Below are 24,302 nucleotides of genomic sequence, written 5' to 3'. Positions count from 1 at the left end.
CATAGAAAATCTCACTTTTGACACTTTTGATGTTTTTTAGTATCTTACTGGAGAGGTGCTCTTGTTAGTATTGTGGAGGAATACGGAATCTGAGGCTGCCTGCCCAAGCAAAGTCAAGTGGATTCCCTGGCGATGAAGCTTAAGCGCTCACCGGGGTGGTGGGTAGAAGTTCCAGTGCATATACGCGTTCATTTCGAGAGCCATCCAGTTGACATTTTGCATTTTTAGCAATTTTGATGAAAAATATTCCACCATCGTTTCATGACTGGCTGTGATACCCTACCCATTTGTACCAATTCATTTTCTGCGATAGAACCAATCACTCTTGTACGATACATTCTGGACGAATACGGAGAGAATGTAAGATTATTTTCCCATCCATGGCGCCACAACGTGGCACAGTGCCAAATAGCATGAGTCGCTCGTCTTATTAGCATTCGAGAATATCACGTGGAACTCGTGGCAGATTCCGACGCAGAAACTAGCATGAATCCGATTGTTTTCGAGGAGCGTGTACATGTACCGACTAGCAGTATTGTGTAGAGAAATTTCCCCAAGGATCTCTCTCAGTATTTATTCAAGTTATGCTGTTTCATATATGTAGAAGGTCTAGGCAAACCTTTGTCTTGTTACATCAATACTGGAACGAGTATAGCCACCCATGCCAGCACCAAGCGGTAAGCTGGAATTATTCGGAACATCTAGCGACCAACCCGGTCCTTGATGTTCAATATTGGAATACAACGAGAATCAATGCAAGTGCCCAGACAGCTGATTCTACGTGTTTGCAGAGTTCCGCTGTCTGAACACTCAGATGAAGAAGAAGTAGTGACAGCAAAGCGTACTGGTATAGAAGACTGAGAATATCCAAGGGTACTAGACGTGTGCGCATTGAGCTAACTACCACTATGTCCGCTACCTGCTGTGCCATCCTGGCGGGGTATGTCAACACGCTCCAAGTGCCATCGTGGTGGCATCCTCAGTCTACCATGAGAAAAGCATGAATAATAGCAAAGGAACGCCTTGAACCAATGCACGTCTGGGAGTGAATCAACGTCAGACGATTCAACATCCTGCGGTACCCTGGGCTGTTGGCTAGAAGGATGTCGTGTATCGTCGACTTTCCTGTATTCAGGTAATTTGGCAGCAGCAAGACGCTGTAGGGCTCTAATGAGAAAAAGGGAAGGAGATGTGAGAATATCTACGTTACAGTGACTTTCCGCCCGGGTGCAACTTCAACGACCGGTGGCCCATGGCTATGTCTGGGTATGAGGAAAGGAAGGTGCTGCCGCAGAAATTGTGCAACTCCGTTTGAGGAGTAAGGCGGGGAACTTATTTCAAACTGGAAATACAGAGTCGGTCATACATTACGAGTTTACTAAAATTGAAGACTGACATCATCGACCTGAGTTGCGGCCTGCTGCGAGAGAGATAGATTGGATGGTAGAGGTAGCGTAGCAGGGAACTGCGGTACTATTGTTGAGTCAGCTGTGAAAGAACCAACATAAACGACCTACATCTAGGGGATCACGAGGTTGATTGGTCTGACGAGAGAAGTGAAAGAGCTTGCTAAGGCGAAGATAAATTGGTTGTTGCTGGTCTGTGGTAGCTGGAGGTCTTTGCCGCCTGGGGGTGAAGGATGTGGCAGGCAACGTCCCTGGGTTACGACGCACTGCAGCAGGACGACAGGCATCTGACTGCAATGATTCATGAGAATTAATAGATTGCTCAAAATGTACGTGGCACATACCTGAAGTAAATGTTCAAGAGTTTTATTGGACTTAAAGAGTAGGTCAGTGTACAGAAGATAGACTTTGCGCAAGGACACACTTTTTGGAGGGTGGATTGCGCTTCCAGCGCAGTTAGTACAGCGGGTGGAGTGTTGCATATATAGATGTCGCAGCCAGTGATGGTGTAAGCCAAGTGGCGTGAGTCAGGTGAGGGCATGAGTAAATTGACATCCTGAACATGAAAAGAGGCGAGGAGCTGGCGGGACTCGAAGGCCCACAGTTTGATGCTATGATCTTGGGAAGCACTAGCGAGGAGAGCACCCCCAGATGAAGGTGCTAGATCGGTGATACATTTGGTGTGGCCTTCGAAGGGAGCTCCAACAATCTCCATAGTCAATGCGTCAAACTCATTGATCGTTGTAGCTTCTTCATCATTCACGAAGTTGCATGCTGCTACGATGGTTCTCTTTTTCAGGTTGTTGGTCCAGAACATTGGCGCAAATGCCATGTTCGAATTGCCACCAGATTTCCCTGCTCTGATATCCAAAGTCTCTGTGTGGACATCCCAGATTTCAAGGCAAGTCCCCACCTCTGACTTTACTGCGAGTTTCTCCGAGTCTGGTGAAAATAAAATTGCGCCCGGCCAATCAAGGATCGCGAATGGACCAGCCACGAGTTTACCTGTGTCCAAGCTCCAGATTCGCGCTGTAGTATCCCATGATCCGCTCGCCAGCAGTGTGCTGTCTGCGGAGATATCAACACAGGCAACTCTCTCTGAGTGGCCTCGAAAAGCTTTCACGATCCCCGTCTCGACCTCACAGGCTTTGAGCTCCCCAGTATCCATCTCTCCACCGCCAGTGGCAACATATCGACCATCCCTTGACACCGTCACCACATACACACCCTCTTCGCTAACATCTCGTGCCTCCACAATCTCTTTGCCCTTCTGTAAATCCCATCTTCGAGCAGTCTTGTCCCCAGAACCGCTGATGATCTGCTTGCCATCTGGGAAGTAGGACATGCATGAAACACCTCGTTCGTGGCCCTTCAATGACATTACCGGTGTTAGACTCATACTGGTCGCTAAAACCAGAGGCTGTGTCGATGTAGGTGCCATTGCCCGTGTTTTTGCAGACGAAATTTGTAAGTAGCCAGCTTCTTGGGATTATTTAGATAAGAGTGTCTGAAGAGGTAGCGGTGAGTTCTCCGAGTCGTGTACTGATGCGGCCCGCAGGCCTGCTGTTGATAGTAGCAGTTGTTGAGATTCCCAACTCAGTTAGGAGCACTTTTCTTCCTAGACTTGGAGCTGATCGTCAGCCTGAGTTGTTGGAAGTTGATATGAGGGTTTGATGTTGCTAAGAGGTTAGGAAGAGGTTGAACGTGAGGCATCAATTGTGCACATTGCGCTTGGCAGGTTGTCCCTGCTACGGACCCTGCGTGATATCCCTTAATGTCCCTGGTGCCATGGCGAAGGTTTCTGCGGCGTTACTCGGAACGTTCTGCTAGGTTCGTAGTACGTACACCCATGAAAGTTGCAACGTTCCTTACGCACATTTCCTTTCCGTTTCTCACGGGCTACCAGCCCAATAGAACTTACTTTGTGAGTCGTCGGCAAGTTACCAACGATGTTACACGCATCTCGTCAATGTCCTGGACTCCTGAACCATAGTGGAGATAAGAAATGCAAACATACAACGGTCTACATTCATAAATAATGAAAAAGATACGACCATAATAATATGCGCGAAGGATATCAACGAAACCACCTACAAACAGAACATGACCGCGGATCACCCCCATGCTCTCCGGTGTTGGATTGTACTGCAGTAGTCGATTCTTGTGAATCAGGATGTGGTGATGGAGGGTCGAGATATTCATCAGGTACTATATTATTGTCTTTTTTGGGAGCACCCGCTGCGGCGTTGCGCTGCAATCAATCCATGAGACTTCCAGTTCGATGAAAAAAAAACCAACTGAGCACACCTCTTTAGCCTGAGCGTGAGGAACATTAACGACAGATGGCAGAGACCGGGCAGCACGAAGGGGATTTGGGCGTGCTGTGAAGATAGTGGAGGCGGCGAAAGAGGATTGGGTGGTGGGCAATGCTGGTGTAACTCGAGACTGAAACAGTATGAGTTAAAAAATGATTGCATGAGCAGAGGCTCACATTCTCACGAGAATCTACACTTGAATGCCGCAAGTTTGGGGGTAGAGGCAACGTAGCAGGGAACTGCAGCGCGACTGAGTGAACCGTAAAAGTTAAACAGGATAATGAAACGTACGTCTAGAGGATCAAGAGGCTGACCATTTTGAACGGGAAGACCCAAGTGAAGGAGTTTGCGGATGCGAAGGAGAATGGGTTGCCGTAGGTCTACTGCAGGTAAAGATCTTGGCGGTCTGGCAATGACGGGCAATGTCGACGGATTACGGCGCGTCGCAGCCAAACGATGGGTTGCATCAGACTGCAATGATGGCGATGGGTGACTGGTATAACGAATAGAAACTTGAAAATGAGATACCTTCAGTAGATCACCGGGGCCAGACTTCATATGCGCACTGATCTGTAAGAGAATATTAGCGCATGAACAATATCGATTAGAGCGGCGAATAAGTATACTGGCCGGAGTATTGCATATAAAGATATTATTGTCTTTTTTTTTCTCGGCGTGGGTAGTATAAGCCAGCTGGCGTGAGTCAGGTGAAAAGACAAGGCAGAAAGGGTTTTGGACCCTAAAGGAGGCGAGGATCTGGCGGGACTGGAATGCCCAGAGCTTGATGGTGTTGTCATTGGAAGCACTGGCCAGGAGAGCACCATCAAATGAAAGTGCTAATCCGGTGATAATCTCGGTGTGCCCTTCGAAAGGATCTCCAGAAGTTTGCAGTGTCGTCGCGTCGAACTCATGGATCATACTGGGAACATCGTTATCTGTGAAGCTGAACGCGGCCAGAATGTTTTTGTTTTTGTTTGTCCAGAAAAGTGGTGTGTATGTGAAGGGTTTGCCGACGAACTTGAATCCCCCTACTCTGGTATCCAATTTTTGTGACTGGACATCCCAAATCTCGATGCACTTCCCAGTCTCTGACTTGACTGCAAGTTTCTTCGAGTCTGGTGAAAATAGAACTGCGCCCGGCCAATCAATGCTCTCGAATGGCCCAGCCACCAGTTTGCCGGTGCGCAAGCTCCATACTCGTGCTGTGCCATCCCATGACCCGCTTGCCAGTAGTGTACTGTCTGCAGAGGAGTTGATGCAAGTGACCATTCGTGTGTGACCTTGAAACGTTTTAATGACCCCCGTTTCAACCTCATAGGCTTTGATCTCCCCAGGACCAGTGTGATTAAAATCTCCACCGGCAGTGACAACCCATCTACCATCCTTTGATACCACAACGGCATACATGACTCCCCGCTCACAAACATGCCGCACCTCCTCAATCTCTTTACCCTTCTGCAGATCCCATCTTCGGGCAGTCTTGTCCATTGATCCGCTGACCATCTGCTTGCCATCTGGAAAGTATGATATGGATTGAACATGCTCTTCATGTCCCTCCAAGGTCAGTACTGGTGTCAGACTCATATTGGTTTGTGCAGCCGCGGGTTTTGTTGATGTAGAAGCCATGGTCTATGTTTTCGAAAGGAGCCGAGTTTGGGGAACGTGTCTTTGGATGAGCACTGGCGGGGTGCGCTTTCCTCGTGTGTTGTCTGCCTGATGTACGATTTTGATGATGTTCGACTCGCTCGACAGTATAGTGAGTCGTAGTTTATCTGTGCGTTAAGAGTTTGGAACTGGGAGTTTGATGTTGCCATGACAAGGCTAGTAAAAAGAGTGACTCAGTGAGCACAGCTGTCATGACTGCTTGTTAACGCGTCCCTGCTGCATGGCAGTGCTAGAGCCTGTAGTGGGATTTCGCGTCTTGCTTTGGGTTCACAACCGCCGCAAAGATTTCTGCGTTTGAACACCAATCTCGCACTAATCAGTCTGTTAGAACTGGTTTACCATTACAAAAGGTCGCACCGTCGACGGTATGTATATGCATTTGTCCACTCCATGTTCTCGGGAAAAGATGAAAGCTTTCCTTGATTCGTTGCAGACTTGCAGTGACCAGTCACGGTGCAGGCGGGTGTTTGCCATCCTTTGCATAGCTTAGTCAGGTCCCTCGGACGTTGTAGTACTAAGCATCTGTCATATGATGATTAGGTTGAGGCCATACCGGCTTCCATCTGCCAGAGGCAGGCGCGTTGCCAGCCGCGCCAGTCCATCGTGACCATTGACTTCCCATATCTGGTGCGCCTGGCTTCATCTCAACATTGATCTGGGATGGAGCGCTGTGCCAAGTCGAGCCTGCTGCAACGTGACTGAATGCGGAAGACTCCTCAGTCGGTCAGAAGATAACCGCAGACAGTGTCTTGGTGCACATTGTCTGCGCCTAGGCAATCTTTGCTTTCAACGTCGTACTTAAGTGCTCGGCGCCTGCAGCTCTGCAGTTCTCAGTAGGAGGGGCTGACGTCGATCGAATCATCGATAGATGCCAGAGTATGCTCAACTGGAGAGACGAGAACTGCGAAACGATTATGACGATTTGTACCTCACTTCAATCATTGGAAGTAACCTGAAGATCAAAACACCATGAGTGGGGGCAGCTTTCAATTCACGATGTTTGTTTTTAATATGTGGTGCACTGAGATCTACAAAGACAATCTCTATCATCTTCCGAATTCAAAATTTAAAAGAACATTCGACGAACACAAGTAGACTAGTTGTGACAGCGAGCCCCACCACGAACGGTTCTCGTCATGCCATGCTGTTGAGGTGGGTCCACATTCTCCAAGTGCCATCGCGGAGGGATCCTCAGTCTGCCATGAGACCAGCACGAATAGTAGCAGAAGAATGCCTTGCACCAATGCACGTCTGGGAGTGAATCAATGTCACCGGACTCGGTGTCGTGCAGCACCTCAGGCTGCTGTTTGGATGAATGTCGGGTGTCGTCAACTTTCTTATATTGAGGTAAATTGGCAGCAGCAAGCCGCTGTAGGGCACCGATCAACAAACAAGGAAGGAGAGGTTAGAATATCCACATTACCGTGAACTTGCGTCCAGCTGCGACATCAACGACCGGTGGCTCGTGGACGATCGTTGTCTTACAGAAGGATAAGTGCTGCTGCAGGAACTGCATAGCTCTGTTCGAGAGGTGCAAAATTTCCTCCTTAGGATGTGCTTGCTGTGCGTGCTGTGAGCCGCCATATGCAGAGTGGTAGGGCATAGAAATAGCTTCGACCTGAACGTGTAGTCAATAATGCATCGAGTGTTCATCAAAAGTGGACACTGACATACATCATCAAAGTGAGTTTTGGCCTGTCCCAAGAGAACACGGTTGGAGGGTATGGCGGAGAACTGGCGGGAGATCATCAACCTAACAGTGAATAATTCAAAAAAAAACACACATCTAGTGGATCATGAGCCTGATCTTTCCAGATAGGAGGAACGGCGATTGCACGAGAAGAGAAGCGAAAAAAATTGCGGAGGTGATGTAGTAAAACGGGCTGCTCCGGGTGTATTTCAGGCGGAGGTCTGTGCGGCCTGTTGGCGAACAATATAACTGGCGATGTCGCTCGGTGACGGCCAAATGCAGGAGGACGACGGGTTGCGTGAGACTGCAATGACGGCAATGTATAAGTTGTGTAAACAAAAAAGGCATGAAATACGAACATTCAGCAGGCGATTGAGCCTTGAATTTTTGTCTGCGCTGCCCTGTAAAGAAATGTTGGTGCACATATGATAATATATGCGGCGAATGCGTACATCGTGACCTCCCCGTGCTTCAAGTGCACGTCCGATACTGGCTAGGATGTTGAGTGGAATGTTACATATACAGATCTTGCGACCTGTTGTGTAAGCCAGTTGACTGGAGTCGGGTGAAAGGATAAGGGTTTCGGGAGTCCGAGCATTGAAGGATGCAAGGAGCTGGCGGGACTCGAAGGTCCAAAGCTTGATTGTGTTATCGTCCGCAGCACTGGCGAGGAGAGTATTATCAAATGAAAGTGCTAGACCACAGACAATCTTGGTATGCCCTTCAAAGGGGGCTCCGACAGTCTCCAGTGTCAACGCGTCGAACTCATAGATCGTTGTCGCATCATCGAACGTGAAGGTGAATGCGGCCATGATAGTTTTGTTTCTGTTTGTCCAAAACACTGGCGCAGATGTGAAGGGTATTTCACCAAATTCCCCAACTCTAACGTCCAAAGTCTCTGTGCGGAGATCCCACACCTCAAGGCACTTCCCTGCCTCTGACTTCACTGCAAGCTTCTTTGAGTCTGCCGAAAAACGAACCGCGCCCACCCAATCAATACTCTCGAATGGACCAGCCACGAGTTCACCAGTGCCCAAGCTCCATATTCGCGTGGTGCGATCCCATGATCCGCTCGCCAGGAGCCTGCTGTCTGGGGAGATATCTATGCAGCTGATCCCTCGTGAGTGACCTTCGAATTTTTTTACAATTCCTGTCTCAACCTCAACGACTTTGAGCTCCCCATGACCGAGACCTCCGCCTCCTGTGATAACCCATCGTCCATCCCTGGATACCGCCACCGCCCAAATTCCCCGTTCACAAACGTTGTGCGCTTCCTCAATCTCCTTACCTTCCTGTAGTTCCCATTGCCGAGTAGTCTTGTCCCAAGAACCGCTGATCATTCGCCGGCCATCCGGAAAGTAGGATATCGACCGAATATACTTGTCATGCCCTTTCAGGGTCATTATCGGATTCAGAACGATATTGTTTGCTGCAGCGGCGTGCTGTATCGATGTTGAAACCAGGCCATGCGACATCGGGTGTGACAAAGGCAAGTAGCTAAGAATGGGTTTCGGATTATGTGAATGTGTTCGAAGGAATAGCGCCGAGATTCCTAGTGCGCGATAGGCCTAAAGCTAATGGCGATTTTGAAGATGGGCGGTCACTTTGCCTGTTTGAAGCTCATCATTAGTTCATCGGCACTGCAAGTTGAGATGAGATTTTCATGTTACCAAGGGGCTGGCTCGTGGAGGAAGAACGATTGATTATTGGATGCGAGGACAGCTACACAATGCTGATAAATTTTGTCTCCTTGTTTGGTGGCACACAGCCATATCCAAAGTTTCTCTGTGGAAAGCGTCCATTAGTGATTTCCATTTCCCACCTTCCAGTTTATAGAACCATCTATACAAGGTGCTGTGTATTTAAGAAATTTAGGACTCTGACGACAAGCCCTCGAACGTGGAGTGGAAGAACGAACATGGCTACGGCTGATAGTCAGAGAGGGGTGACGCGGCGAAGTTAAAGAAATAGACGCATCTGCAAGGCCGACGGCATTATGAAACCTTGCGAATCACATTAAAGCCCGACATCTGGCAGCGTAATTTTAGCATTCGATAGATAAATTCTGATCATACAATTACAAACGCCGACGTCGTTGATAAACTAAGATGCCATCAAGGAGTAATAACATATCAGCGGCCCACATTCATGGATAAGAATGCGACAAGCGACGATAATCAACATCCAAATATAGGAAAACATACGCAAAATCAGATTATTTGAAGCAGCAACATAAAATGGCCCCTGGGCCATCATTCCCAGTCTTTGTCTGTGCGCGTTGAAATAAGGCAAAGGAATATCGAAGACCTCGTTATGTATCCAGCCATCATCATTAATAGGAACACCCGCTACAGCGATGCACTGCGAATGCAAATGACGGCCAAAAAAAAATCACCACACCTGTTTGCCTGATAGAAAAGTATCCACAATAGACAGTGCATGGCATGCACGAAATGGCCACCATGTTGACATATGATGTAGGCAGGCTGTGAGAGTGGTAGAAGAAGAGGGAAAATGTACCGGATGGGCGGTGTTGGTGTGGGTCCGAGACTAAGAATGTAAGTGTAGTTTGGACCATGACGAATTGCGAGCTCAATCCTCTTCGATACCCGAGCGCAGAGTGACGTTTCTAAATGATGCAGGCCTGACGGTCAGGAACATAAGTGAGGGTCAACGTAGTGAAGCTTGGATGTGGCTCCAGGAGGTAAGTGAAATGCCTAACTCGACTCGGATGATATCGTATCGCTAAAAAGAGGAGGGTACACTTCTATCTCACTCTTTCTCCCCACGCACGAACGATGTTGCTCGGAAGATAATTGTGATAAATGACTGACGGACAGGAATTTGGAGGAGTATTGAGGTCGAGCAACGCGAGTGTTATTGTGTAGCGACCATCGCCTGAGATCTGCTTTCAGGCAAGCGTCACTGCTGCGAAACCTTGGCACAACGCCGTCGACCAGTATGACCGGCCGAATTCCTCCCGGAGTCGAATCGAAGTCGTTAACTTGGGATTTATTTGTTCTTGTTTGATCCAGAAGGTTTCGACAACATGTCAACATCTCAAGTTAGTAGCATACTTACTATTCTGGTCCTGGACCTCTAAATGAAAACACTCATCAGATCCCAGAGCAGAGCTGTCACTGGGATACTGATGAATATCGTCCGACGGAAGATGTGCTTGTGACCTGCTTGCCTGTCAATGTAAACAATGTTATCGTATACGCAAACGCGCTACGATATCTCGGAAGTGGCAATCTGCATTCATCGTTTCGATTTCGCCATGGCGCCAGCACCGTCCTATTACTGTGATGCAAATAATGCTTGAGATGAAAATGAGCTCAAGTGCAGACACGAAATGGGTGCATTGAAAACAAGCGACCAGCGAAACGGACGATCTAAACAACACAAGCAAGTACAAATGGCTATGACCATCCACGAGCGGATCCGCGACCTCCTCCATGACCCCTTTCCTTCTCGACGGCAAACATTGCATCACGCATTGTGATTAACATCCGATCATCGTCCTCTCCTGTTTGTGGTGATGTCGGACTGCCTTTCTTCCCCCCTATATACGGCCGCGCCCATGAAGTTGCTGGAGCTGTTGACGCTGCAGGAGCTGTGGTAGTCGCAGGGGTCGTAGTGGTAGCTGTACTTGTTGTAGCGGTCGAAGTTGCTGCAGGCTTCGGTTTGGCAGCGGCCGTAGAGGCATTTGCAGCGTTCATCCATGAATATTTCGAACTAATTCCAGCAGCCTGACTTGCGACAGCGTTCGACATCTTTTTACGCACATCTTCAGACATATTCCTCGCCGTTACACCTGGTCCTTCTTTTTTCTTCTTTTTCTTCGTACCTCCCTCCTCGTCTCCGTCTACGGCCATGGCATTGCCGCCTGACGCTTGCGCGGCGAGGTTAGCAGCATGTGCAGCAGCCATATCAGCGCGCTCTTTGCGTTCTCTTCGAACTTTCATCTCTTCCTCTCGCTCAATCTTTTCCAATGCAGCTAGTTGCTTAGCGACATCGCTCTGTACGACTATGCTCCACATCGGCGTGCCGTTCTCATATGGACATGCCGGACGGTCAAACTGGGTGTCCATACGGTGGTTCGCTGCGGCAACCATCGTAGTAACGAGGTCTTGTAGGCGGGCACGGAGGGCAATCGCCAAGTAATTCACCGAGTCTTCGGGGATTTTTGTCACCTTGTGTTCCGTGCCAATAGAGCGCATGGTGGTACCCAAGAAGCGTGTGTCGAAGGAAGGAGTAGTCGGTTGTTTGCGTGATCTGTCTTCGAAGGTTCGATATGACTGATGCGAGTCATGGGACCTCTGCAGGCTTTCCTCCTCCGCCTACGGAATAGTTACTACCGAAACCAATATCTTGCCAGTAGTAACGCACCCGAAGATCAACACCAGCGCTCCCAAGAGCATCATTCAACGTTGCCACGTCGGAGGTATCCATCCCACTATTCGCATTTGCGGGCTGGGTAGCTGCTGCTGTTGCAGGAGCTATTGAGGCCTGTGGCCTCTGTACTTGGGGTTGTTGTGGAACATATGAATAATGCGAATATGCGGCTTGAGGATAATGGTGAGTGTACTGGTAGGAATATGGAGTTGTTCTGGATAAGATGGATATATTGAGTATCCGGACGGAGAGGAACAAAGAGACAGCTTGACGTGGCATGTTGAGATTGCTGCTGAAGTGCAGGATCAATTGGTATATCTAGATTATATAAATTCAATAATGGTCACTGCAGGGGACGTTTGGACAACGGCACATACGTGCTGTACCCCATTGTGCGGTATACGATGTTTGAGCGTGAGTTTGCGTGGGCGTTGGGGTCTTCGGAGCCTCGCTTTCAGTCTTCATGGCCTGCCTTTTGACGGAGAATTAGTGTTGTACTCTGGAGGATGTGCAAAGGGATTCCAAGCTTGTTCGACAGTGGCACGACGGGACTTGAAGGCATGCGGCATGTGTTGTGTTATTTGGCTTTATTGAAATCTAAAGCTTTTGCTAAATAAGCGCATAACATTGATCACTCAGTATTTTCGTGCAAACGATGGACGTCTCAAATATCCTAGCATCACATGCTGCAAAATTGTACGATTCTTTTTGTTTGTACAATAATTACTCACCTTTTTACGCAGTCAGTCTGTTACGGTCGAGAAAGAGACACCTCTCGACGTAGACATTGGCTTCCTGACTGTCACAGACCTCACCCCAATCGACGAGGATAGTTACAAGTACGACCGCTTGTTTGGATCATTACATTGAACTGTAATCCACATATTTTTTTTAGATCAAATCTTGAAGAATACCTACAGGTGACTGCTCGAGATGGCATCCAAGCATTAGTAGCAGCACTCTATGGCCTGCCCACCCAACCATCACCAGACGGCCCACTTGCCCAACTTCCTCCACCAACAACACAACTCCCTCGTGCCAAACCACTTCCCAAGCCCAAACCACCGACAAAATGGGAGCGCTTCGCCGCTGCGAAGGGTATCCAGAAGCGGGTGCGTGAAAAGAAGGTGTGGGATGAAGAGCGACAGGAGTGGGTCAACCGCTGGGGTAGGGATGGTAAAAATAAGGAGAAGGAGGAACAATGGATTCATGAAGTCAAGGCTGATGCTCGTGCGTGTTGTTATTTTTATTTTGAATGAAGCTCATCTAATCATCACTTTAGCCGTGGACCACGACCCTGTCAAAGCCGCCCGTGATGTACGGACATCAAGGGTCGCCAAAAATGAGCGACAGCGGCTCCAAAATCATGCTCGTGCACAAACCGCTACTGGTGGTCGGGACGAACGTAAAAAGGATATTGAGAGGACACTGGCTACCACTCGAATAAGCACTGCAAGCATGGGCAGATTCGACAACAAGCTTGATGGAGAGAAGAAACTGAAAGGTGTCAAGCGCAAGGTAAGTCTCGGAACATCACACCTCATCTCTGCATGCGACTCACTGTCTGTAGTTCGAGGCTACAGAAACATGTGTCGAACAAGAAAAACAGGCATCACTTGCCGTGCTGTCGAAGTTAGATGGCGATGTGAAGAGAGCAAGAAAGGAGAAAGGCGCAGGCGATGACGTTCTCAACGTACGGAAGGCAATACGGAATGTAAGCAAGGGCAGAGGTGGTGTTGCTCTTGCTCGTGAAGCCAACAAAAAAGGAGCAAGGGGAAAACGGGGCGGTAAACGCTAGCTATTAAAAGTATTGCCTAGTATGTCACTCATTTACACGAGCAGTCTGTCATGTCAAATGACTACGCTGATCATTATAAGTACCACTGTCAATTCAATATCCGTAACAAATCGGTATACAAAGGGTGGTTACATCCCTTTACCGCTCAACAGGAAGCCTCTCCAAGTCTGCCCTCCCTTCTTTAATCCATTCCTCCTTCACCAGTTTCTCCCTCTCTAAGTAGTACAACCTATACACCAACTTGATGGTGCCTTCACTGACACCAGCAACTACACTAATATCTCGGGAAGACTTGGGTTTCCCTAGTAAGTGGCAAGTAAAGTAAATCGCTCCGCCAGCGATAGAAACCGGACTGCGACCATCCGCAACGCCATGCTGACGTGCTGCGACAATGATATCACCGCAAATAGACTGGACATTGGCAGGAAGGTCAAGGTGGTTGCAGTAACGAACAAGCAAGTTTTCGGGGCCAGTGGACGGGTTGCTTCCATTCGCATTGACCTGTGCAGTAGCTCCCGGGGAAAGATTGAAAGCCTGTTCAAGTGCCTTGTAGCACTGTCCAAGCGTCTTCTTCGACACGTGGGTCAAGTTACAAATCTCGCGGAATGTACGAGGGACGTGGGCTTGGCGGCACGCGATAAATATACACGCGGCAATGACAGCCTCGAGGGGTTTTCCACGAAGAAGCTTCTCCTCATCTGAGCGCTTGTATAGCTGCTTGGCAATATCGCTGATGGTTTTGGGAAGCGAGAATTGATCGCACCAGCTGCCAATGTCGCGGAACGCGGTAAGAAGATTCCGCTCGGAGCGGGAGCTCTGGGAGCGAGAAGCCGCACGTTGGAGCTCGCGTGCAATTCCCGTGCCACCATCACGGAAACTGATGAGCGTATCTAGTTGCTCTATACCCTCCAATAGAGGGTCCGACGCAGCACCAACACGAGAAGGATCATCGCCTTCGTCGTTTGCGAATGTCTAGACATATAATAATAGGTGCAGGGTTATCGCAACAATAAAGGAGACAATAAGACTCACCCTCCATTCACTTCTTGTATCAACAATACGATCACCCAGGACCAGTCCACAGCTTCCGCACACAAGATCCCCGCTCCCAAACTCTTCGACAATATTTGGATTTGGATCTCTGCACTCTGGGCAAATGAGACGCACGGCTAAGTCAGGACCGAACGCCGGTTGTTGTGTTTTTTGGGCTGCTGCTGCGAGTGGGAAAGGCTGAGCGAATGCCATCCTAATGACTGGCTGCAAGATCCCGTGTGCGGTTTCTGCGAGACTGGATAGCGGTCTGAGCCGCGTCGAATACAACGAACGTGTTTCTTTCTAAAACGTATCTAATTATGGGAGTAATATAGCTTTTTCACGGAATTAGACATTAGCTCGCTGTTACATACCACTTGATTGAGAAATACAGCCCAATATTTTCAATCTGATGAGCCCGACCAAGGCCCGTGGTGAGTGATGGTGGTGGTCTAGGACAGAAAGTGCTACTTGCTGTGTCACGCAGAAAACAGGCTTGATGACCAATGTCAATGGATGACTAACATCCGTGTACACTTCCATATTTGGTACCTTTCTTACCACGGCCTTACAGATGGCATGAGTAATACTGACAGTGTGAGTGGGGAAGAAATGGAGCATTGCAAGCAACTACATGAGTAAAATGTTCAACAACAACAGTGTCAACAAGCCAATATCATATTCAAGACCCGAGAAGTATTGCAGTAAGAGAAACACAAGTGAAACAGCATGAGTAAAGTAAAGAACGCATTGGAGCAATATGAAGTCTGTGAGGGTAACTGCTGAGACCTGAGGACGTCAAGATCGTGAGTAATGAAACGGTCATGGATAGCGGTGTACGTATGTATCCCAAAGCAAGAACAGAAGAAAAACAACAGCATCAGAAGATATAACATATTAGTACTAGTAGTAGACTTGAGAAGCATGTGGGTCGGTGGGATACATCTCGTACTGTGGAACGTGAGACATGTCGTAGTACTGGGAGTACCCGTAGTGCTCTGGATAGTAGTACTGCTGTTGATATGGCGGGTACCCGTACATGGTGGACTCCATTGCTTGCTCTGGCATCACTTGGTCATTGGCTTGACTTGAATTTGCATCATCCTGTGCAGAATGATCTTCAGGTGACTGGTATGCCTGTGACTCAATATTGGGACTTGCGGGACGCGAAGGCTCAAATGAGGCTGCACTCGTCCTCAAACTGGAAGGCCGACGCCTACTCTTCAACTGCTTGAGATCCGAATGAGTGGTTGGCGGTCGGATCTCAATGCGAGAACTCTGGCGAGGGAACGCGAAGAGCGGATTGCCAGTTGATGGGTCAATATAACCATTAATGGGAGGTGTGTGTGATGGCGCAAGGAAATCCGGAGAGCTAGCAGAATTATGGTGCATAGGAGTATATGGAAGCCCTGGCGGTGTCATCATGCCATGGGCTAACGGGCGCGGAGTGTACATTGTCGGGTGTTGCAGATACACTGCTCGGCCCGTGGCAATCTCATACGGCATACCATGGTGGCCGATGGCCACACCGGGCGGTAGAGGAGAGCCATATCCATACGGCGATCCGTACGGAGGCGAGGGCTGTGATGGCGGCGGGAACACAGTCTGCAGGGGTGGAGGTATCGATGAACGGACGGCATCAGAAGTATCCGGGTTCGTTGCGGGTTGCTCGACTTGGAGGAGAGCAGGCACATTCTGGTCGTACTGCTCCTGCAATATGCCGTTTGGCACATCTGCAGTCTCCTTGGCCTGCTGATCTGCGGCTGCGCGCATTATTTGCTGCAAAAGAGGTGACGTGATATTCTCTTTCGAGGCATCAGGTGATGAAGGAGTTGGCACAGCAGGTGTGGAAGGCACAACAGATACCGGTGTAGAAGGTACATGGTCATTGGCCAGAGGCGAAGCTGATTGCGAAGTTGGAATGGGCTGCCTTGGGGGCACGAGTTCCGGTCGAACTGTGAAGATATCTTCGATAGGAGGATCTGCAGCGGTAGTGCTAGTCTCAACAACCTCAGGAGTCGGCTCTGGTGCCTTCTCCTTTCCTGCCCTCTTGGGTAGACGCACGATAAATGTCTTCTCACTCGCCTCTGAAGGTGCAGCCACAGATGGCACAGGCTCTGTTACTTGAGTGGTTCGAGCAGAGCTTCTGACAATCTTCCCTTCATTGCCAGAGAGCTTGACCCGATGGCCTGGACCTTGACCGGGACGAGGCTTCAAGGTGGGGTCGAAAAACAGGAAACCCTCGTGTTGCTTTGTCCAGACACGTTCGGGCTTCATCGCATACCACGTTCTGCCTGATGCAGCGGCAGCGGCAGCAGGAGGAATGAAGTGTGCTCCAGTCGGTGAAGGCGTGAAACCGCCACGTGCAAGACCGCCACGCCCGCGGCCGGTAATAAGTCCACCCCTGCCACGAAATGGCAAGAAACCTCGTGTAGACCTTGCTGCTTGCTGTTGTTGATGTGGTGCAGCTGCACGCCTCTTTTCATCTCGCTTCTTCATCTCCTCGAAACCGTCGTGGGTCCACGGTTGGTCAATAAGGGACGGTTCAACTGGGGGTTTCTCTGTCTCTTGAGATCCAGAGGTTTCTAGTACAGGACGACTAGACTCTGGGCCGGTAAAGGCTCCTCTGCCCCTACCACGCACGAAACCAAAACCACCTCTTCCGCGACCCCTACCCTGCCAGCGGCCTCTCCACCACCCACTCAGGCTCCTAAGATCCTTATCCAACAGTCGATCATCGTGGCCCCAAAACTCACCAACAGTGGGAACATATGATGGGTCCGCCTCTAGTCTCTGCTGATAAGCTTGACGAGCATTGTGTCCAGAAGGGGGCCTGGAGAACGAATTTCGGGATTGTTGTCGGGACGTCGACGCCTGGGGCTGATCATCTGCGGGCTCTGAGGCCTCCTCATCAGCTTGAACAGGGGGGAGCTGAGGCGCCGCCGCACCACGGTCAGACGAAGGCGCTGAGACTGCGCGCTTGGGCTGGGGGCGCTTTGACGCTTTACCTGTTCTACGCGGAACTGGTCCCGACAAAGTACGCTGGGGGATAGAAGGGCTATTGAAATCTGCGAACTCTATAACTGGAAGCTCCGCAGGGCCATTGGCAGTTTCCTCAGCGACCATCTCCGACCAGTTGCCAGCGGCACTGAAAAAAGGAGTAGAGCCACCATCGATGTCTTTGACTGACCGGTGCTGGAGCGATGGGACATCCTCGGAACTCTGAGTCGTATTGGGCGTTAAAATGTGTGAATGGCCGTTGGAAGCAATGTCTTCTGCAGAGGCAGGTTCAGTGTCGGAGTCGGTTTCAGTGGCAACTGAGGAACGATCATCATCAGATTCGGAGTCAGTTGCGACCTCTCTTTCGAACTCCTCGTCGCTCTCAAAATTGTTTCTACCCCTTCCCCTGGGCTTGACCATGCGAGTCTTGCGAGGTTGTGGAGAAGACCTCGACTTTGCAGAGACATCTGTACAGGGTACGGTAGGAGATACGATAGCCGGCATATTAAGAACTGCATGAAAGAGTATCAGTGGCATTCACGAAGACAAAAACGTAAGGAAGTGTGAAGACTTACTTGTAGTTTGTGTGATATGAATGAAGTTTGAGATTTGCAACTCTCGCAGTAGAAAAAAAACGGTGAAAAATCAGGGAAAAGGCTGTTATTTCAGGGATCGGTAAATGCGGGGAAGCTGAAAGAGAGAATAACGTTGTTGGAAGACGATGTACTGGCAGTTCAGGCAGAGGCGTGTTGGAAGTATTTCACAAAGGCGACTTGGAACTTGCCGGATTTAGTTCCCAGCTGCGGTGCCGACACTGCCTTCACGTTGACTCCCATCATGAATCCAACAGATCCTCAAACTTTTAGTCATCGCACCGCTCAAATTTCTACTGGTCGCCTTTATCATTTCATTGACCAAGTCCCAAGTAACTATGATCCAACCCAACCACCGCTAGTTTGTTTACATGGCTTTCCTGATTCATGGTAATCTCGATAATCAACCCACTCGTTAGAAACGTCAATTCATCGATTAGGTTCGGATGGCGGTACCAGATTGGTCCATGGTGTCGACAAGGCTTCCGTGTGATCGTTCTAGACATGCTAGGCTATGGCGAGACCGACATGCCCCATGATTCTTCAGCGTATTCCCCGAAAAATATCTGCAACGATATTTCTGCACTTCTTGATTTCTTGGCGATACCCAAAGCCGTTCGTTCGTTCGATCTGCTGGACCAATTCTCTCGATATGCTGAATTTGAGAAACGCAGGTGGTGATTGGCCATGATTGGGGCTCACACATGGCTGGGAGATTTGCTCTGTGGCATCCGGATCGGTTGATAGCGCTGGTCATGTGCGTATTTTTTGAGCTTTCGATGAGACAACAGACGAGATATGCCCAGGTTATCTATTCCATATGTTCCTCCAAAAGAACAATATGTGTCTCTCGAGGAATTGGTCAGAGCATATCCATCCTATGGATATCAGGTGTATTTTGCGTCCGAATCGTCAACATCTGAGATCGAGGAAAACGTGTGCATCTTCCTTTTTATGTTATGCCTTTGACTTAGGTGATCGAAGCTCGTCCCCTTTCTCGCTTCAGCGTTCAGAACGCCTGAAAAGGCATTATCGTGGTCAAAGTTGAACGAACTGATCACTAACAAGCAAATCAATTTTACTGATGATTGCCTCCTCAATGAACGTGTAATGATGTATCGTTCGTGATAACGTTCATGCTGATAACAATTTTCATGATAGGAATTACAATTCTATGTTTCTCGTTTTCTACGCGGCATGCGAGGGCCCTTGTCTTATTACCGAACCACGAAAACGCGATTCGAAGAGGAGAAAGGTAGATACGACTCGTTCACTGTCTTACTCTTTTCTCATCCCAAGCCAGAGGCTCAGCTACCTGTACATCTACCTCCGAATCTTCCTGTTCTCTTCCTGTATGGAACCAAAGATGCCACGTGTCCTCCGTCAGCGGTCCGAAACGCGCACAAATTCATCTCACGACTCAATACCGTTGCCATCGAGGATGTTGGCCATTGGGTAATGTTGCAGGCGCAAGACCGTGTTGCATTCGAAGTCTCGCGATTCCTTTCATCTCTAGGTTTATCCCAGCAATCTCGAATGTAGAATTCTGTAATCATTATTCGTTTCATTTACGGCAGTGAAGCACTGATAAGAACGGAAAACATAGATTCCTTCAAATCAAATTCCCAATGGTCCAAACAAATTTGGAAAATGTGTAACGAGGCCCTTCAGATTCCACTGTTAGCACGTATAGACTGCAGCATTTTCTTCACAGTAGTCGCCACAAGAGCTTCACTGCACCCTAGGCGCCTGGCCTGAGCTGCCCAAATCAAGTCACTCAACAGCTCAATCTCGTCGATGACCTTCCTCGGCCGCTCTTCCTTCACGACACTGAGCATCGTTTCGTTCGAAACGATGTAAACCCTTTGGTCAGGCATCTTTGCATTCTCCAGATTGTCTTTCACGCTCTGGCGCGTCTGCTGAATGAACTTCTGGCTTGCGGCTTGGTAAAGCTTCTTCTTCTTATCCCCGCCGCCGTCGTCGCTGTTATACCCCTCGTCCTTCATGAGGTCTCGGATGTGCGAATCTGCCTTGGAGCGCACGATATACGTGGGGATCTTGAAACGCCTGCAGTTGGTAAGAACGGCGATCTCGGTCGCTGTGAAGCGATCGTTGAATAAGACGATGATGCAATCATAAATGTAAAGCCCTTGGGAATTGAAGTACTGCCAGTCTGGGATTTTAAGTGTCCCTGCGCCCGGAACATCGTACCAGACATACGAATAGTCCGGGTTGGGATCGGGGCATCGGGCTATAGCCGTCGTTGTCTCAATGACACCAGTGGCAGCAGCTCCGATATCATTGTTGCGCAAGCCACGGAAGGCATTGATGAGGGAGGATTTACCTCCTCCTGCCGTACCGGCTACTGCAATATGGAAAAGGTCTTCGCGATACTGAGCTAGTTGCTTGTTGTGGCTAACTTCATCAGGTGTGGGAGTCACCAAAGGTTGAATTCCTTGAGCCAGCTTGCCTTCGGCCTCTTCCCTGGCAACATTTGCTTCCCTGACTTTCTCCTCTGCCGCTTTCTTCGACGCATTGGCCGCCTCCTCTGCCTTCCTCCTCTCCTCTTTCGCAGCCTCCTCCATTTTCTTTGTATGCTCCCGGGCAGCCTGAGTTTCTTCTTTGATTCGTTCTTGCAAGGCGACGGCTCGCTTCCGCTCCTCTTCTGCCTCTGTTGCTTTCTGCTTCGCTTCTTCATTGGCGGCATGGGCAGCGGCTTCTGCTAGTGAGCGAGCTTCGTTGGCGGCACGTTCGGCCTGGAACATCGCCATCATCTCCTTATGAGCCTCCGCCTGTGCGATGGCCACCTCTGCCTTCCTCTTCTCCTCGTTGGCAGCCTCCTCTAGTTTCTTGGTATGCTCCTGGGCAGCCCGAGTCTCTTTTTCGATTTGTTCTTGTATGGCGGCGGCTCGCTTACGCTCATCCTCTGCCTCTGCTGCTCTTCGCTTCGCTTCTTCACGGGAAGCATGAGCTTCAATTTCCGCCTTCAAGCGAGCTTCATTGGCAGCGCGTTCGGCCTGGATCATCGCCATCATCTCCTCGTGAGCCTGCGCTTGTGCAGCTTCACTAGCAGCACGTTCGGCCTGCAACATCGCCATCATTTCCTGATAGGCCTGCGCCTGTGCGGCTTGCTGAGCTTCCATAGCCTTCTGCTGCGATTCTTGATTCGCATGGGCAATTTCGACGTCCTTGCGAGCCTTCTCAGCTGCCGCTTCTGCACGCTGGCGTGCCTCTATCTCGACAAGGGATGGGTTAGGCTTCTCTGGCCAAAATTGACTGAACCACGCTCCCATTCTCGATACGATACAGAATGGTTGGACCTGTCAATCGTCATGTCGCATGATGACTTCTATCTCTCGAGTTGAGGAAACTCACTGATCAAGATGCTTCTGGAATAAAACCTAACGGTGTCAGTTCAAAATGAGTGCTATAGGTTCACACCAGATCACAACGAAGAACAGAAGAGGCTGCCTCGAGGGGTTTTCTAATACATAAGCCCCTATCTCAAAAGGGGCAAAATAAACCCCATTCACGACTGCCTCGATCAAGGAAGTTGGATGTGGGAGGCGCAGGATCGTGTCGCATCAGAAGTCTTGAGATACCATAGTTCTAGGTTCATACCAGAAATTTCAATTGTGGACCCATTGTAATTGGTGTATTCAGTGGGATGCGGAAGCCAGTCGATCGCAAGCGGCAAGAACATGTATAAGAATGTCAGCCCCAGAGGAAGAGATATAGGAAGAACTGTATTATCATCGACTGCGAGTCTGGTCAAGATAGGTCACGATCATCCCAAGAACGAAGTATCAGTAATTAAAGAGCCCAGGAAGAATTGTACTGTCACCGACTGCTTCTCCTGCATAGTCACCCTTCAGCATCACGGCGTGCTCACCTGTTTTGGGCTTCTCCAATCAGGTCGTTCAACAATTCAATCTCGTCAATGACCTGCCTCGGCTGCCTTTCCTTCACAACACCGAACATCGATTCGTTCGAAACGATGTAAACCCTTTGGTCGGGCATGTTGTAATTCTCCAGGTTCTCTTTCACGATCTGGCGCATCTGCTGAATGAATTGCTGCCGTGCAGCCTGGTAAACCTTCTTCCTCTGGTCCCCGTTTTCATCGTCATCGCTGTCGTACCCCATGTCCTTCATGATGTTACGGATGTGCTGGTCTGCCTTAGAGCGCACGATATACGTGGGGATCTTGAAACGCTTGCAGTTGGTGAGGATGGCGATGTCGGTCATGGTGAACCGATTGTCGAACAGCACGATGATGCAGTCAAAGACGTAAAGTCCTTGGGCGTTGAAGTACTGCCAGTCAGGGATTTTGAGCGTGCCTGCGCCCGGGATATCGTACCAGACATATGGGTATTCCGCGTTAGGGCTGGCGTATCTGGCCATGGCTAGCGTTGTCTGGGTGACGCCAGTGGCAGCAGATCCAGCGTCCTTATCACGCAAACCGCGGAAGGCATTGATAAGAGATGATTTCCCTCCTCCTGCCACCCCGGCTACTGCGAAGTGGAAAAGGTCCTCGCGATATTGAACTTTCCGCTTGGCGGCGCTGACTTCTGCAGGCGTGGGAGTCACCACAGGTTGAATGCCTTCTTTCAACTTGCGTTCAGCCTCCTTCTTGGCAAAATTGGCCGCCTTCACTTGTTCTTCTGCCGCTTTCTTCGACGCGTTGGCCGCCTCCTGTGCGGCAGTCGCCTTCTTCTTCTCCTCATTAGCAGCCTCCTGTAGTTTCTTGGCCTGCTCCTGGGCAGCCTGAGTGTCTCGTTTGGCTTGTTCTTGGACAGCGGCAGTTCGCTTACGCTCGTCCTCTGCTTCCGATGCTCTCTGTCTTGCTTCTTCGCCGGCGGTACGAGCAGCAGCTCCTACCAGTAAGCGAGCTTCGTTGGAGGCACATTCGGCCTGGACCGTCGCCATCATTTCCCTATGAAGCTGATCATGTGAGATTGCTGCGGCTTGCAAGGAGGCTTGCTGAGCTTCCAAAGCCTTTTGCTGCAATTCTTGATTCGACTTGATGAGCTCAGCAATCTGTGCTCTAGCAGCCGCACATTCGGCCTGAACCATCGGTATCATCTCCTTATGGGCCTGATCTTGTGAGACTGCTGTGGCTTGCAAGACAGTCTGCTGAGCCTCCAAAACCTTTTGTTGTGATTCTTGGTTCGACTCGATGAGCTCAGCAATCTGTGCTCTGGCAGCAGTACATTCGGCCTGGACCACTGCCATCATTTCCTTATGGGCCTGATCCTGTGAGGCTGCCACGGCTTGCAGGGCGGTCTGCTGAGCCTCCAAAGCCTTTTGTTGTGATTCTTGATTCGACTCGATGAGCTCAGCAACCTGTGCTCTGGCAGCCGCACATTCGGCCTGGACCATCGCCATCATTTCCTTGTGGGCCTGATCCTGTGAGGCTGCGGCGGCTTGCAAGGCGGCCTGCTGAAACTCCAAAGCCTTTTGCTGCAATTCTTGATTCGACTTGATGAGCTCGACAATCTGTGCTCTGGAAGCAGCAGCATCCTGTCGGGCTTGCTCAGCAGATGCCTCTGCTTTCTGGCGCACTTCTATATCGGCAAGGGATGGACTGGACGCTTCTGGCCAACTCTGACTGAATAGACTTCTCATCTCTGAGTTTGCTCAAGAATGGTGATGCGTGGACCTGTCAGTGGTAACGTCGCGTAATGCTCCCATCTCTAGGATTCAGAAACTTACAGGTATGCGTATGCTTTGGAAAGAACAATCAGCTAACTGTTAGCGCTGTTCAGAGTCAGTCCTGTGAATTTTCAGGGTAAGAACGAAAAACTGATGAAATGTATGCCTGGAGGCATTTTATATTGCACTGCATGCAGACCAAGAGAACGACATGCGGCAAGGTGCTGGCTATGGGCTGTTATACATGCATAGGAATGTGACCGGGAGGCCACGAGGTACTAATTCCCGACGACCAGTCCGGGTTCTGTTTGTAGCAAACGTCTTTTTCTCTACAAAAAATACTGTGGGAACCCGATTGCATCATGTCTTTGGGTCTTCACCTTCATGTAAGTTTCTTCCCTCTCGCAAAAGGTCTGAGTAGTTTACATAAACAAGGCGAGACAGAGGAACGTTCATCAGTTGAGCACAAGTTGAGCAGCAGCATACAGAAAACGATCGGATGTTGAAAATGGTTCCGGCACAGCGGAAAATCAAACTCCGAGACCATGCAGGTAAGCAAGCTGTCAAATTCGGCAACGCCAAACTTATATCCATAGTTGCGTCCTTCGAGTTTCTCCTTTGCACATTTGTACAGGGTTCCGTGCCAATAGAGTTGTTTCTACCGTTTCCGCTTCATCATGATCAGGAAATCCAACACCATATTATCATGGCCTTGTTCCGAGATCGGCACCAAACTCATGTGTGGATTATGCG

The 24,302-nt window shown here is 49.5% G+C and overlaps 9 protein-coding genes across 9 annotated transcripts; 2 read left to right on the top strand and 7 right to left on the bottom strand.

Annotated features, from left to right (window-relative positions):
* Positions 1 to 492: 492 nt before the first annotated feature.
* On the bottom strand, positions 493 to 3,249 carry HD556DRAFT_1416509 (WD40-repeat-containing domain protein). Its single transcript, XM_041304342.1, has 6 exons — positions 1,831 to 3,249; positions 1,751 to 1,780; positions 1,518 to 1,697; positions 1,397 to 1,465; positions 1,211 to 1,342; positions 493 to 1,157 (listed from the first exon to the last, which is right to left on the bottom strand). The coding sequence occupies exons 1-6, from the start codon at positions 2,845 to 2,847 to the stop codon at positions 897 to 899; spliced, it is 1,689 nt and encodes a 562-aa protein (XP_041153720.1). The 5' UTR covers positions 2,848 to 3,249; the 3' UTR covers positions 493 to 896.
* Positions 3,003 to 4,279, bottom strand: HD556DRAFT_1313608 (uncharacterized protein; the record flags this gene model as incomplete). The annotated part of the gene is made up of 8 exons (XM_041300817.1): positions 3,003 to 3,085; positions 3,163 to 3,229; positions 3,283 to 3,326; positions 3,501 to 3,657; positions 3,714 to 3,851; positions 3,898 to 3,960; positions 4,013 to 4,192; positions 4,250 to 4,279. 8 exons carry the CDS (start codon positions 4,277 to 4,279, stop codon positions 3,003 to 3,005), a joined length of 762 nt encoding a protein of 253 aa, XP_041153719.1.
* A 2,203-nt stretch (positions 4,280 to 6,482) lies between these two features.
* On the bottom strand, positions 6,483 to 8,551 carry HD556DRAFT_1449877 (uncharacterized protein; the record flags this gene model as incomplete). The annotated part of the gene is made up of 6 exons (XM_041307666.1): positions 6,483 to 6,755; positions 6,810 to 7,004; positions 7,061 to 7,120; positions 7,171 to 7,380; positions 7,436 to 7,477; positions 7,529 to 8,551. The coding sequence occupies 6 exons, from the start codon at positions 8,549 to 8,551 to the stop codon at positions 6,483 to 6,485; spliced, it is 1,803 nt and encodes a 600-aa protein (XP_041153718.1).
* Positions 8,552 to 10,164: 1,613 nt separating this feature from the next.
* Positions 10,165 to 12,104, bottom strand: HD556DRAFT_1416474 (transcription initiation factor TFIID component TAF4 family-domain-containing protein). Its single transcript, XM_041304341.1, has 2 exons — positions 11,469 to 12,104; positions 10,165 to 11,419 (listed from the first exon to the last, which is right to left on the bottom strand). The coding sequence occupies exons 1-2, from the start codon at positions 11,751 to 11,753 to the stop codon at positions 10,499 to 10,501; spliced, it is 1,206 nt and encodes a 401-aa protein (XP_041153717.1). The 5' UTR covers positions 11,754 to 12,104; the 3' UTR covers positions 10,165 to 10,498.
* Positions 12,105 to 12,108: 4 nt separating this feature from the next.
* Positions 12,109 to 13,317, top strand: HD556DRAFT_1416466 (ribosome biogenesis regulatory protein-domain-containing protein). The gene is made up of 5 exons (XM_041304340.1): positions 12,109 to 12,170; positions 12,218 to 12,313; positions 12,370 to 12,704; positions 12,757 to 12,992; positions 13,045 to 13,317. The coding sequence occupies exons 1-5, from the start codon at positions 12,130 to 12,132 to the stop codon at positions 13,270 to 13,272; spliced, it is 936 nt and encodes a 311-aa protein (XP_041153716.1). The 5' UTR covers positions 12,109 to 12,129; the 3' UTR covers positions 13,273 to 13,317.
* Positions 13,318 to 14,783, bottom strand: HD556DRAFT_1416464 (cyclin-like protein). The gene is made up of 2 exons (XM_041304339.1): positions 14,305 to 14,783; positions 13,318 to 14,244 (listed from the first exon to the last, which is right to left on the bottom strand). Exons 1-2 carry the CDS (start codon positions 14,515 to 14,517, stop codon positions 13,411 to 13,413), a joined length of 1,047 nt encoding a protein of 348 aa, XP_041153715.1. The 5' UTR covers positions 14,518 to 14,783; the 3' UTR covers positions 13,318 to 13,410.
* Positions 14,784 to 14,902: 119 nt separating this feature from the next.
* On the bottom strand, positions 14,903 to 18,077 carry HD556DRAFT_1416460 (uncharacterized protein). The gene is made up of 2 exons (XM_041304338.1): positions 17,880 to 18,077; positions 14,903 to 17,816 (listed from the first exon to the last, which is right to left on the bottom strand). Exon 2 carries the CDS (start codon positions 17,806 to 17,808, stop codon positions 15,208 to 15,210), a length of 2,601 nt encoding a protein of 866 aa, XP_041153714.1. The 5' UTR covers positions 17,809 to 17,816; positions 17,880 to 18,077; the 3' UTR covers positions 14,903 to 15,207.
* Positions 18,078 to 18,116: 39 nt separating this feature from the next.
* HD556DRAFT_1416455 (Alpha/Beta hydrolase protein) lies at positions 18,117 to 19,761 on the top strand. The gene is made up of 8 exons (XM_041304337.1): positions 18,117 to 18,287; positions 18,338 to 18,512; positions 18,572 to 18,654; positions 18,704 to 18,833; positions 18,882 to 19,004; positions 19,059 to 19,152; positions 19,201 to 19,445; positions 19,504 to 19,761. The coding sequence occupies exons 1-7, from the start codon at positions 18,142 to 18,144 to the stop codon at positions 19,437 to 19,439; spliced, it is 990 nt and encodes a 329-aa protein (XP_041153713.1). The 5' UTR covers positions 18,117 to 18,141; the 3' UTR covers positions 19,440 to 19,445; positions 19,504 to 19,761.
* HD556DRAFT_1278637 (interferon-inducible GTPase-domain-containing protein) lies at positions 19,565 to 22,823 on the bottom strand (the record flags this gene model as incomplete). Its single annotated transcript, XM_041299263.1, has 2 exons — positions 19,565 to 20,453; positions 21,790 to 22,823. 2 exons carry the CDS (start codon positions 22,821 to 22,823, stop codon positions 19,565 to 19,567), a joined length of 1,923 nt encoding a protein of 640 aa, XP_041153712.1.
* Between the last annotated feature and the right edge of the window lie 1,479 nt (positions 22,824 to 24,302).

The sequence above is a fragment of the Suillus plorans genome (assembly GCF_016647745.1).
Source record: "Suillus plorans strain S12 chromosome Unknown HD556scaffold_95, whole genome shotgun sequence".
In the NCBI taxonomy this organism is placed as follows: domain Eukaryota; kingdom Fungi; phylum Basidiomycota; class Agaricomycetes; order Boletales; family Suillaceae; genus Suillus; species Suillus plorans.
The sequence above is the reverse complement of the archived record's forward strand: the minus strand, read 5'-3'. Positions and strand labels throughout refer to the sequence as shown.